Raw genomic sequence first — 15,559 nt, forward strand, 5'->3', positions numbered from 1 at the left:
TGAAGAAAGAGAAGGAAGAGAACCCTGAGCTGGGAAGCAAGGAGATGGGGTCCAGAAAGAAGATGAGAGATGTTATTCTTTAGAAAAGGAGAGGGATGGCTTTCTTTTTTTTTTTTCAGAAGATGGGAAGGAGGCAGAGAGTGAGCACAGGTACTCGTGATGATGAGGAAGGGGCAGTACAAGGTCACTCCCCTTGGCGCTGCTGACATCTAGGGCTCGATTATCCTCTGGTTAGGGGCTGTTCTGGGCACTGTGAGGTGTGAGCAGTGTCCCTAACCCCCACCTACTTTATGCCAGGAGGACACCCCAAGTCCTGATGACAAAAATGTCTCCAGACACCACCCAGTGTCCCCTGGGAGGTCAAAATCCCCTCAGTGGAGAACCCCTAGGTTGGCAGATCATCGCCTGGCAATTCGTTATTCTTTTGCTTCACTTGTGTTAGTTTAGAGGAAAGATTGCGGGCCCCCCAAGATGGCTCCCTGCCCCAATCAGTGTGGCACCTGCCAGGTGCTGGCCAGACACTGATTGGCAAACTGACCACAGCCCCCCGAGAGGGACAAGGAAGCGCAGCAAAGGGGTCACACCTCAACTTGGCCTCAGTCTTACTTTTCATTAGTGTTCCCTTCTAGGGAGCTTCTATAAGTAGAATCATACACTGTTTGTATTTTTTTGTGTCTGGCTATTTCAATCAACATAATGTCCTCAAGGCTCATCCATGTTGCAGCAGGTGTCAGAGTTTCCTTCCTTTGTAAGGCTCAACAATATTCCATGGTATTGGACACTTGTGTTGCTTCCATGCTCCATGTTTTAGCTATTATGAATAACACTGTTTGAACATGTGTGTATAAAAATATCTTCCTGCCTGACCAGGCGGTGGTGCAGTGGATAGAGCGTTGGACTGGGATGCGGAGTACCCAGGTTCGAGACCCTGAGGTCGCCACCTTGAGCGCAGGCTCATCTGGTTGGAGCAAAGCTCACCAGCTTGGAGCCAAGGTCACTGGCTCAAGCAAGGGGGTTACTCAGTCTGCTGTAGCCCCATGGTCAAGGCACATATGAAAAAGCAATCAATGAACAACTAAGATGTCGCAACAAAAAACTGATGATTGATGCTTCTCATCTCTCTCTGTTCCTGTCTATCCCTATCTATCCCTCTCTCTGACTCTCTCTGTAAAAAAAAAAATAAAAAAAGATTAAAAAAAATATCTTCCTGAATCCCTGCCTTTCTTTTTTCTTTGCGGGGGACGGGGACAGACAGGAAGGGAGAGAGCTGAGAAACATCAATTCTTTGTTGCTACACCTTAGTTGTTCATTGATTGTTTTCCCATGTGTGCCTTGACCAGGGGGCTCCAGCAGAGCCAGTGATCCCTTGCTCAAGCCAGCGGCCTTGGGCTCAAACCAGTGATCATGAGATCATGTCTATGATCTCATGCTCAAGCTGCTGACCTTGGGGTTTCGAACCTGGAGCCTCAGCATCCCAGGCTGATGTTCAATGGTCAGGCTTGAATCCTTGCTTTTACTTTTTAATATTTTTAAGGAGGGTACACTCAGAAGTGGCTATGATTCCTGGTAACACTCTGAATGAGTGATGTCCACAATGTCCTGTCCTCAACAGCCCTGCTCAGCTCCTGTGCACTCATGTCTATGGTCTCTCTTTTTTTTTTTTTTTTTTTTGTATTTTTCTGAAGTTGGAAACGGGGAGGCAGTCACACAATCTCCCGCATGTGCCTGACCGGGATCCACCAGGCATGCCCACCAGGGGGCAATGCTCTGCCCATCTGGGGCGTTGCTCTGTTGCAACCAGAGCCATTCTAGGGCCTGAGGCAGAGGCCATGGAGCCATCCTCAGCGCCCAGGCCAACTTTGCCCCAATGGAGCCTCGGCTGCGGGAGGGGAAGAGAGAGACAAAGAGGAAGGAGAGGGGGAGGGGTGGAGAAGCAGATGGGTGCCTCTCCTGTGTGCCCTGGCCAGGAATCGAACCTGGGACTCCTGCATGCCAGGCTGACGCTCTACCATTGAGCCAACCGGCCAGGGCCTCTGTGGTCTCTTTTATAGAGTCAGTCCATCTTATATTTTTGTCTTTCTCTTTTTCTGCTGCCTTCTGTTCTTCTCAGCATTGTTGTATTTTCCAAAGAGCCCTGCATTCTCATGATGTACCTAAAGTAGGACAGTTTCAGTTTTGTCATTTTTGCCTCCAGTGACATTTCAGGCTTAATTTGCTCTTGGACCTAATTGTTTGTCTTTCAGTTGTTCAGAGCATCTGTAGAGCTCTCCTCCAACACCATATTTCAGTGATCGATATCTTCCCATCAGCCTTCTTCACTGTACTTAGTAACCGGGAATACCAGGTTGTGGATGCTTACAGACCTTGGTCTCTAATGACCCAGCTTTAATCTTGGTGATCTTTCCTAATTCTTCCATCGCTGCCCTTCTGAGTCTCAGGCTTCTCTAGGTGTCTTGGCTGTAATCTCCATCTGAATTGATGACTGAAGCAAGTAAACAAAATCTTTAAAAATTTCATTGTCTTCATTGTCAGTGTTAAGCTTATTTCTCATGATATGGTGATGAGAGCTTATTAGTCATGATATGGTCATTCTCTTTAAAGTTTTTTGCGGAACTTCCACACTGTTTGCTACACCTGCACCATTTCCATTCCCAACAATGCACAAAGGTTCCACATTCTTTACATTCTCAGCAACACTGGTTGTTTTCTGCTTCCTTTCAAGCCAAACTTTCTGCATTTAAAACAGAATCAAAGTTGTCCTGGCCTGCTAGTTCAGTCGGGTAGAGTGTCGTCCCACTATACCAAGATTTCAGGTACCATTCTGGATCAGGGCACATATAAGAATCAACTGGCGCCTGACCAAGTGGTGGCACAGTGGATAGAGCATCGAACTGGGATGCGGAAGGACCCAGGTTCGAGACCCCGAGGTCGCCAGCTTGAGTGCAGTCTCATCTGGTTTGAGCAAAAGCTCACCAGCTTGGACCCAAGGTCACTGGCTCAAGCAAGGGGTTACTCAGTCTGCTGAAGGCCCGTGGTCAAGGCACACATGAGAAAGCAATCAATGAACAACTAAGGTGTCGCCACGAAAAACTGATGATTGATGCTTCTCATCTCTCTCCGTTCCTGTCTGTCTGTCCCTATCTATCCCTCTCTCTGACACTCTCTCTGTCTCTGTTAAGAAAAAAAAAAAAAAAAAAAAAGAATCAACTGGCCTGACCTGTGGTGGTGCAGTGGATAAAGTGTCGACATGGAGTGCTGAGATCACCAATTTAAAGTTCCAGGTTTGCCTGGTCAAGGCACATATGAGAAGCAACTACTACTACAAGTTGATGCTTCCTGTTCTTCTTTGCTTCTCTCTTTCTCCTATCTCTAAAACCAATAAATAAATAAAAAATCTCAAAAAAAAAGAATCAACCAATGGCCTGACTATGGTGGCGCAGTGGATAAAGCATTGACTCAGAATGCTTAGGTTGCTAGTTTGAAAGTGGAGGCCTTTGACTAGAGGGCAGGGTGGCCGGCTTGAGTGCAGGGTCACTGACATGATCTTGAAGTCATAGGCTTGAGCCCAAGGTCACCAGCTTAAGCATCATGTTGCCGGCTCGACCACAAGGTGCCAGTTGATCCCCGGTCAAGTCATGTAAAAGAAGCAACCAAATCACAACTAAGTGGAGCAATGAATTGATGTTTCTCTCTCTCCCTCCCTCTCTCTCTAAAATCAATGGATGAAAATTTTAAAAATAACAAAATAGAATCAAAGAACACCTTGGTAAGAGAAGGGAGTTCTCTCTGCAATTTTGGTGAAGTCCAAAATTGTAGAGGCAGGGTTGCTACAAAACATCCGCAGTGCACAGGATAACCCCCCCTCCCAACCAAAAACTTCTGGCCCCAAATGTAAACAGTAAGTTGAGAAACCCTGCTCTAACCTTTTCTCTGAGCTTCAAGGAACTCATTTAGTTTTCAAATGATCTTTTCCTTTCAGGCATAAAACACCCTGTTTCGCACATTTCTGGTGATAATTGTTGCTATAGTGAACATCCCTTTTGTTTGGTGAGTACAGTGTGTCATTTTTTTTTTTAACGTTGAATTTGATTTCTTTTTTTTTTTTAATAATTTTATTTTTAATGGGGCGACATCAATAAATCAGGATACATATATTCAAAGATAACAAGTCCAGGTTATCTTGTCATTCACTTATGTTGCATACCCATCACCCAAAGTCAGATTGTCCTCTGTCACCTTCTATCTAGTTTTCTTTGTGCCCTTCCCCCTCCCCCTTTCCCTCTCCCTTTCCCCCTCCCCCCATAACCACCACACTCTTATCAATGTCTCTTAGTTTCACTTTTATGTCCCACCTACGTATGGAATAATGCAGTTCCTGTTTTTTTCTGATTTACTTATTTCACTTTGTATAATGTTATCAAGATCCCACCATTTTGCTGTAAATGATCTGATGTCATCAATGTGTGTCATTTTTTTATTCTTCTCTGAGCACAGATGGAAATAAGGACAGGCTAAGCTGTGGGGACTGGGCAGTGTCATTACTCAAGGTCTCAGAAGACAACCTGAGGTGTGGGTGGGGCTCTGGAGCTGCTTTCAGATCAACTGCCTGGCATACTATGAATATATCCATCTACCTTCCTTTTTTTTTTTTTATTTGTTATGTTGAAATACATAGACTACAGGAAGTTGAAAACCCATACAGAGTCCCATGTACCCTTCCCCTAGCCTTCCCCAGTGGTTGCATCTTACATAACTATAGTAATAGACATAAAACCAGTGCTGACTTGGCTATAGTATGTGTAGTTCTAGCATTTATCACATTGTCATAGAGCCACTACTGCCATTAAAACACCAAACTACTGTCCCATCACCCAAAGCTCCATTCCTCCTTGCCCTGTCCCCACCTTACCCCTAACTCCTGGCAACTTCTAATTTGTTCCCCGTCTCTACAATTTTCTCATTTTAAGAATGTTATATAGCCTGACCAGGCAGTGGTGCAGAGCATAGAGCGTCGGACTGGGATGCAGAGGACCCAGGTTCGAGACCCCAAGGTCGCCAGCTTGAGTGTGGGCTCATCTGGTTTGAGCAAAAGCTCACCAGCTTGGACCCAAGTCGCTGGCTCCAGCGAGGGGTTACTCGATCTGCTGAAGGCCCACGGTCAAGGCACATATGAGAAAGCAATCAATGAACAACTAAGGTGTCGCAATGTGCAACGAAAAACTAATGATTGATGCTTCTCATCTCTCCGTTCCTGTCTGTCTGTCTCTGTTTATCCCTCTCTCTGACTCTCTCTCTGTCTCTATAAAAAAAAAAAAAAAAAAAAAAAAGAATGTTATATAGCCCTGGCTGGATGGCTAAGTGGATAAAATGTCAGTCTGGCACAACACGGTTATGGGTTTGATCCCTAATCAGGGCATGTATGAGAAGCAACCAATGAGTACACAACTAAATGAAACAACTTAGTGGAACAGCAAGTTGATACTTCTTTCTCAAATCAGTGGAAACGGCCTGACCTGTAGTGGCGCAGTGGATAAAGCGTCAACCTGGAAATGCTGAGGTCGCCGGTTCAAAACCCTGGGCTTGCCTGGTCAAGGCACATATGGGAGTTGATGCTTCCAGCTCCTCCCCCTTCTTTCTCTCTGTCTCTCTCTCTCCCTCTTTCTCTCCTCTCTAAAAATGAATAAAATAAAATAAAAAAAAAGAACAACTATCAAATCAATGGAAAAAAATTTTAAGTATTATATAAACAGCCCTGGCCGGTTGGCTCAGCAGTAGAGCATCGGCCTGGCGTGCGGGGGACCCGGGTTCGATTCCCGGCCAGGGCACATAGGAGAAGCGCCCATTTGCTTCTCCCCCCCCTCCTTCCTCTCTGTCTCTCTCTTCCCCTCCCGCAGCCAAGGCTCCATTGGAGCAAATTTGGCCCGGGCACTGAGGATGGCTCTGTGGCCTCTGCCTCAGGCGCTAGAATGGCTCTGGTTGCAACAGAGCAATGCCCCAGATGGGCAGAGTATCGCCCCCTGGTGGGCATGCCGGGTGGATCCCAGTCGGGCGCATGCGGGAGTCTGACTGCCTCCCCATTTCCAACTTCAGAAAATTTTTTTAAAAAAAGTATTATATAAACAGAATCATATAATATGGAACTTTTGAGGATAAGTTTTCCTCAGCGAAATTCTCTGGAGACTTATCTAATTTGTTGTCTATATCTCAATCTGTTCCTTTACATTGCCAAGTCATAGTCCATGGTCTGAATGTACCAGAATTTGGTTGCCTCCACTTTTTTGCTATTGCCAAGAAAAGCTGCTATGACCACTTATGTACATATTTTTGTGTGAATATAAGTTCTCATTTTTCCGGAATAAGGAATAAATGCTCAGGAGTTTAACCCTAGGCATTCATCTCTTTTTATTGATATACAACTGACATAACATTGTGTAAGTTTAAGGTATACAATGTAATGGTTTGATACATTTATATACTGCAATATGGTGACCACTGTAGGGTTACCTCCATCATGTCACATCATTATTGTTTCTTTTTTTTTTTCCTCCTTAAGTGAGAAGGGGAGAGGCAGAGAGACAGACTCCCACATGTGCTCCAACTGGGATCCATCCGGCAAGCCCCCTGTAGGGCAATGCTCTGCCCATCTGGGGCCTGTGCTCCATTGCTTGTTAACCGATTACTTTAACACCTGAGGCAAAGCCATGAAGCCATCCTCAGTGTCTGGGACCAACTTGCTCCAACTGAGCCATGGCTGCAGGAGGGGGAGAGAGAGATAGAAAGAGAGAAAGGAGAGGGGGAGGGGGAGAGAAGCAGATGGTCGCTTCTCCTGTGTGCCCTGACCAGCAATCAAACTCGAGACATCCACATGCCAGGCTGACGTTCTACCACTGAGCCAACTGGCCAGGGCCCTTTTGTGTGTGTGTGTGCTGAGAACAATTAAGATTTAGCTTCTTAGCAACTTTGAAGTTTATAGTGCAGTATCATTGTCTATAACGACTCTGCTGTGCATTCGATCTGCAGGACTTATTTACTGGCTGCAAGTTTCTGACCTCAGACAACATCTCCCCAACCCTACCCCCCCAAATCTCCTTTTAAAGAGACTATTCTGTATGTGTTTTCTTCCAGGTAATAACTAATTCCGTTTTTGCTTATTTGTATGGAGATCAGATATCTCAGACCAATATATATTTCTCAAATAACCAGGGATATATGTTTCAGAAGTATGTCCATGAAAGACAGGTATGTTCGTTTGGCTAAGAAAGTGAACAAAGGCCCTGGCCGGTTGGCTCACTGGTAGAGCGTCGGCCTGGCGTGTGGGAGTCCTAGGTTCAATTCCCGGCCAGAGCACATAGGAGAAGCGCCCATCTGCTTCTCCACCCCTCCCCCTCTCCTTCCTCTCTGTCTCTCTCTTCCCCTCCCGCAGCCAAGGCTCCATTGGAGCAAAGTTGGCCCAGGCGCTGAGGATGGCTCTGTGGCCTCTGCCTCAGGTACTAGAATGGCTCTGGTTGCAACAAAGCAACGCCCCAGATGGGCGGAGCATCGCCCCCTGGTGGGCGTGCCGGGTGGATCCTGGTCGGGCGCATCTGGGAGTCTGTCTGATTGCCTGCCCGTTTCCAACTTCAGAAAAATGCAAGGAATAAAAGAAGAAAAAGAAAAAAAAGAAAGTGAACAAAACAAAGATACATATCTTATGTGTGGTTGGAGTAATTAGCACTCAGTAGGTGAACCAGGGCTTTTCTTTCTTGGGAAGGAAGGGAAAATTTCAGGTCAGAGGAGGTGGCCAAGGAGATTAGGAAGTTAAGAAAGGGGATGAAAGGTTTTAATTTTTATTAATTGATTTTAGAGAGGAAGGAGGAGGGCAGGGTAGAGAGAGAGAGAGAGAGAGAGAGAGAGGGAGAGAGATATTTGTTGTTCCACTTATATAGGCATTCATTGGCTGATTCCTGTATGTGCCCTGACTGGGGATCAAACCCACAGCCTTGATGTATAGGGACAATGCTCTCACCAACTGAGCTACCAGGCCAGGCTGACAAAAGATTTTAGATACTAGCACATTTAAGGAGAGATCATGAAAACTGATACCATAGTAAAAGCTTCACATTGATTATAATGCTTAACCTTGTGGCCACCAGAGATCAGTAACCATCATCATCCTCTTTTTACAGATAAGAATAGCACTGGGTTGACTATGTGTCCCCCAATTTATGTCCACCCAGAACCCCAGAATGTAATCTTACTTGGTAATGGGGTCTTTGCAGATGTAATTTGTTAAGGCGGGGTCAGCCTGACTGGTGGTGGGACAGTGGAAAGAGCATCAACCTGGGATGCTGAGGTCCCAGATTTGAAAACCCAAGGCCACCAGCTTGAGCCTGGGCTCATCCAGTTTGAGCGCAGGCTCTCCATCTTGAGTATGAGGTCACTGGCTTGGCTGGAGACCCCCAGTCAAGGCACGTATGAGAAGCAATCAATGAACAAACTGAAGCAACTCTGAGTTGATGCTTCTCATCTCTCTCCCTTCTTGTCTCTACCTCTCTCCAAAAAAAAAAGTAAAGTAAAAAGAAAAAGAAAACGTGTTCTTAGAAAAAAAAAGCCTGACCAGGCAGCGGCGCAGTGGATAGAGCGTTGGACTGGGATGCTGAGGACCCAGATTCAAGACCCCAAGGTTGCCAGCTTGAGAGCGGGCTCATCTGGTTTGAGCAAGGCTCACCAGCTTGAGTGCAAGGTCACTGGCTCAAGCAAGGGGTCACTCCATCTGCTGTAGCCCCCCCCCCCCCCGTCAAGGTATATATGAGAAAGCAATCAATGAACAACTAAGGAGCCGCAGTGAAGAATTGATGTTTCTCATTTCTCTCCCTTCCTGTCTGTCTGTCCCTATCTGTCCCTCTCTCTGACTTTCTCTGTCTCTACCACAAAAAAAAAAAAAGCCTGGTCAGTGGTGATGCAGTGGATGAATTGTTGACCTGGAACACTAAGGTCGCCGGTTTGAAACCCTGGGCTTGCCCAATCAAGGCACATATGACAAGCAACAACTAAAGTGAAGCAATGATGAGATGATACTTCTTGCCACCCCCTCCCCCATCATCTCTCTTTAAAATCAATAAATAGCCCTGGCTGGTTGGCTCAGTGGTAGAGCGTCGGCTTGGCGTGCAGGATTCCCGGGTTCGATTCCTGGCCAGGGCACACAGGAGAAGTGCCCGTCTGCTTCTCCACCCCTCCCCCTCTCCTTCCTCTCTGTCTCTCTCTTCCCCTCCCACAGCCGAGGCTCCATTGGAGCAAAGTTTGCCCGGGCGCTGAGGATGGCTCCATGGCCTCTGCCTCAGGTGTTAGAATGGCTCTGATCGCAACAGAGCAACATCCCAGATGGGCAGAGCATTGCCCCCTGGTGGGCATGCCGGGTGGATCCCGGTCAGGCACATGCGGGAGTGTGTCTGACTGCCTCCTCGTTTCCAACTGCAGAAAAATACAAAAAAATAAAAATTTAATAAATAAATAAAATCAATAAATAAAATCTTTAATAAAAAAAAAAGAAGAAGAAGACGACAGAGTCATACTGGATTAGGTTGGGTCCTAAATCCAATGATTTGTGTCTTTATAAGAAGAGGAGAGGACCCTGTCCAGATATCTCGGTTGGTTGAGCATTGTTCTGAAGCACCGAGGTTGCCAGTTCCAGCCCCGGTCAGGGAACATACAGAAACAACTCGATGTTCCTATCTCTCTCTCTCTCTCCTTTCCTATCTGACTATAATCAATAAATAAAAATTTTTGAAAAAGACAAAAAGGAGAGGACACAAGGATGCTCACAAAAAAGAAGGTTATGTGAAGATGTAGGCTACACTGAAGGGATAGATGCAGTTGCCAGCTAAGGAATGCTGAGGACTGCTGGCAACCACCGTATGCTAGAGCAGAAGAATGATGTGGGTCCTTCCTCAGAACTTCAGAAGGAGTCAGTCACCCCAGCCTGGCTGACACTTTTGATTTTAGCCTCTGGCTTCCAGAACTGTGACATGAAATTTCTGTCATTTTAAGCCCCTCCAGTATGTGGTATCTTTTTAAAGCAGACCTAGGAAACTAATAGAGGGATGAGGGCCCAGAGAAGGTCAGGGCCTTTGCCAAGGCCACACAGCCTGGCAGAACTGGGACTTCAAAAGCTGAAGCAGACAGAATGTTTGGGTAGCTAAGAGAATGAGGACATTTTATTCTGACCCAGAGAATGGCTTCACCCCCCAAACCCTTGGGAAGTATGTCCAAGGAAGACAGACAAAATCTACTGCACACTCAAATTCTGATCAGTCTCAGATCTGGTTTCTCAGCCCTGCCCAAGAGGGCCAATGAAGCCTAGAACCTGACCAGCCACCTGTTTTCATTCTAAGTTAGACCCAGAAGGACCCAGAGGCTGCTGGTTTAGTCCCAGAATCCAAAGGCTGGAAAACCAGAAGCTCTGATGTCCAAGGGCAGGAGAAGATGGACGTCCCAGATCAAAAAGCAAGAGCAGCCTGACCAGGCAGTGGCGCAGTGGATAGAGCGTCGGACTGGGATGTGGAGGATCCCGGTTCGAGACCCCAAGGTTGCCAGCTTGAGTGCAGGCTCATCTGGTTTGAGCAAGGCTCACCAGCTTGAGCCCAAGGTCACTGGCTGGAGCAAGGGGTCACTCGGTCTGCTGTAGCCCCACGGTCAAGGCACATATGAGAAATCAATCAATGAACAACTAAGGAACAGCAACGAAGAATTGATGTTTCTCATCTCTCTCCCTTCCTATCTGTCTGTCCCTCTCTCTAACTCTCTCTCTCTCTGTCTCTGCCACAAAAATAAAATAAATTAAAATTTAAAAAAAAAAAAAAAAAAGCAAGAGCAGATTTGCCTTTCCTCTACCTTTTTGTTCCATCTGGGCTCCTGACTGAGTGGATGATGTGCACCCACACTGATGAGCGTGGGTGTCCTTGACTGGGTCCACTGAATCCAACGCTAATCTCTTCCGGAAACTCCCTCAGGGACACACCTGGAAATAATGTCTTACCAGCTCTCTAGGCATCCTCTAGTCCAGCCAAGTGGACCCCCACATACATCTTTTTCTATCTGAACCTCCAAATAAAGACACTAACAAGGTGATAATTCCTCCAGCCACAATACAACCATCCTGTGTACAACAAAAAATGCACTACCTCTTCCTGAAGAGAGGAGGTCAAGTCCTAGAGTAATGTTCACTCCTCTCCTTAATGTCCCATCACTTAAATACCAATGTTTTTTTTTAATTTTTTAAGTGAGAGGAGGGGAGATAAACAGACTCTCACGCCCTAGCAAGGGTCCACCCAGCAACCCCCATCTGGAGCCAATGCTCAAACCAATTGAGCCACTAGCTGCAAGAGGGGACGAGAGGGAGAAGGAGGAGAGAGAAGGGTGGAGAAGCAGATGGTCACTTCTCATATGTGCCCTGACTGGAATCAAACCCAGGATGTCAAAAAAAAAACAAACAAACAAAAAACCCCAGGATGTCCACAGGCCTGAGCAATGCTCTATCGACTGAGTCAACCAGCCAGGGCCTTAAAAAATTTTTTTTTATTAATTTTAAAGAGAGAGATGAGAGGAGGGAGGGAGGGAGGGGGAGACAGAGAGAGTGAGGGAAAGAGAGAGAAACATCAATTTGTTGTTTCACTTATTTATGCATTCATTGGTTAATTCTTGTATGCGCCTTAATCAGGGATTGAATTTACAACTTTGGTATCAAGACAACTCTCTAACCAACTGTGCAACCCGACCAGGATCTAAATTACAATTATTTTATTTATTTACTTTTTTTTTTTTTTTTTTTGTATTTTTCTGAAGCTGGAAACGGGGAGAGACAGTCAGACAGACTCCCGCATGCGCCCGACCAGGATCCACCCGGCACGCCCACCAGGGGGCAACGCTCTGCCCACCAGGGGGCAATGCTCTGCCCCTCCAGGGCTTCGCTCTGCCGCGACCAGAGCCACTCTAGCGCCTGGGGCAGAGGCCAAGGAGCCATCCCCAGCGCCTGGGCCATCTTTGCTCCAATGGAGCCTCGGCTGCGGGAGGGGAAGAGAGAGACAGAGATGAAGGAGAGGGGGAGGGATGGAGAAGCTGATGGGCGCTTCTCCTGTGTGCCCTGGCCGGGAATCGAACCCGGGACTTCTGCACCTCAGGCCGATGCTCTACCACTGAGCCAACCAGCCAGGGCTAAATTACAATTATTAATATAAGCATGTGTGTGTATGTGTGGTTATTGGTGGTGGTGGGACCTTGGTAGAGCCCTTATGAATGGGATTAAAAAGAGACCCCAGAGAATTTACTAGCCCCTTTCACCTTGTGAGGACACAGCAAAAATCTGTTGACCAAAAGAGGGCCCTTAACTGTGCTGACACACTGAGCTTAGACTTCCAGCCCCCAGAACTGTGAGAAACAAATTTCTATTGTTTATAAGGCACTCAGTCTGTGGCATTTTGTCATAGCAGCCTGAACAGACTAAGACAGGGGGTTAGGGCTTTGACCGATGAACTTGGCAGGTGGCACAATTCAGTCCAAGCACTGTGTATTATAGAAACTCCCCCTACACACACAAAAAGAGGCTTAATTAAGGTAGTGGTCTCTCCCTTACCTGGAAGAGGTCAGCTGGGCCTTGTGTTCCAGCCTGGCTGCCAGTGCTCTGCTGACCAGCCACGATCTGGACTGAGGAACCTCGGCAGAGATGAAGGATGTAGGCATGCATCTGGCAGTCTGGGTCATACCACTTTCTCCAGTGCCCCCAAACAAAGCTGTCTTCACTTAAGTTTCTGCCCCAGATGCCATATTTCCATAGAGGATAAATAGATCATTAAAAAAAAAAAAAGATTTTTCTTTATTTTATTATATTGGATAATCTAGTTAAATTTAGAATTAAACATTTATAATTTATTCATATGCACTTTCTTTTTGTTTGTTTCACAGGCAGAACTAGTCGGGTCTTTGGGTGGGATCTTCTACTTTCACTCCTTGTCACAGGTTGGGCAGCTTCTCATTGATCAAGGGAAGGTGAGTCACTTGGACTGGGAAGAATTATTTCAATGACCTTTGCCCCAAGCTAGGTTTTTATTAAAACTGACAGACTTGGATTTTCATGTCTGAAATCCATCTGGCTTTTCACTGACCTTTCCACTCATGTATTCATCCACCTAACAATCCATCCATCCACTCATCCAACCCACATATCCATTCATCCATTTATGTTCTGACCAGTTCATCTATCCACCCATCCATCTACCTACCATTCACTCACCCACCCTCCTTCCCTCCCTCCCCCCCACCCCGCACTCATTTGCTCATTCAGTCATGCACTCAGCAGTATTGAAGTGTCTAGGAGGCACAAAGCACTGCGCTGAGCGCCAGAGGTGATCTACAAGATGTGGTTGTATCTCACTGATGGCGCATGACATCATTTTAAATACCTCACGTCAAACTTTTTATTTTATTTTATTATTATTTTTTTTTTTTGTATTTTTCTGAAGCTGGAAACGGGGAGAGACAGTCAGACAGACTCCCGCATGCGCCCGACCAGGATCCACCCGGCACGCCCACCAGGGGCAATGCTCTGCCTACCAGGGGGCGATGCTCTGCCCCTCAGGGGCTTCGCTCTGTTGCGACCAGAGCCACTCTAGCGCCTGGGGCAGAGGCCAAGGAGCCATCCCCAGCGCCCGGGCCATCTTTGCTCCAATGGAGCCTTGGCTGCGGGAGGGGAAGAGAGAGACAGAGAGGAAGGAGAGGGGGAGGGGTGGAGAAGCAGATGGGCGCTTCTCCTGTGTGCCCTGGCCGGAAATCGAACCCGGGACTTCTGCACGCCAGGCCGACGCTCTACCACTGAGCCAACCAGCCAGGGCCACGTCAAACTTTTTAAAAACAATTATTTTCATGTATATTCAGAAAATCAATACATAAAACCTGTGCCCTCACAGATGTAATTTAGGACAAGACTGTCTCTGTCTCTGTCACACACAAATATACCGTGATGGAAAATAAGCTGACTTTGGGTGATGAGCACACAATGCAATCAATGGTTCAAATGCCATAGAGATGTTTACCTGAAATCTGTGCACTCCTTATTGATCCAGAAAAAAAAAAAAAGAAGAGTCCATTTCAACTGCATTTGAAGAAAAAAGATTAAATCAAAAAGAGATTAAGTTCAGCTTGACCAGGTGGTGGCGCAGTGGATAGAGCATCGGACAGGGATGCAGAAAGACCCAGGTTCGAGACCCAAGGTCGCCAGCTTGAGCGTGGCCTCATCTGGTTTGAGCAAAACTCACCAGCTTGGACCCAAGGTCGTTGGCTCAAGCAAGTGGTTACTTGGTCTGCTGAAGGCCTGCGGTCAGGGCACATATGAGAAAGCAATCAATGAACAACTAAGGTGTCGCAATGAAAAACTGATGATTGATGCTTCTCATCTCTCTCTGTTCCTGTCTGTCTGTCCCTGTCTATCCCTCTCTTTAAAGAAAAAAAAAAGAGATTAAGTTCAGTCAGGACCTGGTATTGCAAAACTTGTGGGTGGGGTGTACAGCTCTGAAGTTTGGGGGATACCCACCATCAGGAAGCATTGAGTTTGGGCTGATATCTGGTGGCTGAAAGCCCTACCCTCTAGGCCCCCATCCAGAGTCCCCTCACTGGCATAAACTGCCTGGCCACCCTGAATTAAAGAGACACTCCCACTGGAAATCTCAAGAATTCAGTGGCTGAGGAGTCCAGCTCCTGCTCACCGTCTGCATGTGATGTCTCAGCCCGGACCACAGTCAATCAGAAAGCTTTGCCAGGCAGGTGTCCGGGGTGTTGTCCTCCCCAGTCCAGGCTGGGGTCAGGATGAGTCCAGATGCCCTGCAGGCTCTGAAGAACTTGCAATTGCCCCAGGCTCTGCCCTTGGCTTCCATTCCTAGGTCTTTACCTTTTGTCTTCCACTTAAGTCCTCTTCAGGAGCCTCCCTATGGTGGGAGAGGGAGAAAACCTGACTGACACTTTTCTCCTCTGCGACTCAGCAGTCAGTAGTTTCTGCTTCCAGCCCTAGGCTTTCTCCTGCTCCCTGGCCCCTGGATGCACAAGACTGCAGAAGCCTTTTGTGGGGGCTCCCTCCACAGTGAGAGAGCCCCTCAGCTGCGCTGATCAAGCCGACCCTCCCCTGGCGTGTCCTAGGACAGAGGGCTCGCTGTTTCCTCTGGCCTGGTCCCTTGTTCACCCCACAGCAGTAAGCTATTACAGGCTGAGCTCTTCCACATTTGCCTTGTTGCCTTAATTGGCTGTGCCTACACGGGCAGCTCAGCTGAGCAGTTCTAATATCTGGGACCAAGGCCAGCCAGTTCACAACCCAATGAGATGAGCTGGGGAATGAGAACTCACACCCACTGTCTCTTAGGCACCTCATGAAGATGGGCCTGGCCGGTGTCCATAGTGGGGGGCGGGACAAGTCAAGTTCAGCAGCCTGTGCACAGTCCATCCTTGCCCTGAGCACTTATTTCTCTCCCCAGGAGGTGCTTGGAAAACAAACCATTAGTCTCTTCCTCCTCTCCACCATGCATCTTCTGGGAAGGGGATG

The 15,559-nt window shown here is 47.2% G+C and overlaps 1 protein-coding gene and 1 non-coding gene across 2 annotated transcripts in view; one reads left to right on the forward strand and one right to left on the reverse strand.

Moving 5' to 3' along the window:
- The window catches only part of CATSPERD (cation channel sperm associated auxiliary subunit delta), an 80,632-nt gene that overhangs the window by 12,575 nt on the left and 52,498 nt on the right, over positions 1–15,559 (forward strand). The window contains 3 exon segments of the mRNA XM_066360201.1: positions 3,980–4,047; positions 7,126–7,239; positions 12,937–13,020. Of these exon segments, the coding sequence (XP_066216298.1) occupies positions 3,980–4,047; positions 7,126–7,239; positions 12,937–13,020 (266 nt within the window).
- On the reverse strand, positions 12,115–12,190 carry TRNAL-GAG (transfer RNA leucine (anticodon GAG)). Its single transcript has one exon. It is a non-coding gene; the product is annotated as a tRNA-Leu (tRNA).

Source organism: Saccopteryx leptura, chromosome 1 (genome assembly GCF_036850995.1).
Source record: "Saccopteryx leptura isolate mSacLep1 chromosome 1, mSacLep1_pri_phased_curated, whole genome shotgun sequence".
Taxonomy (NCBI): Eukaryota; Metazoa; Chordata; class Mammalia; order Chiroptera; family Emballonuridae; genus Saccopteryx; species Saccopteryx leptura.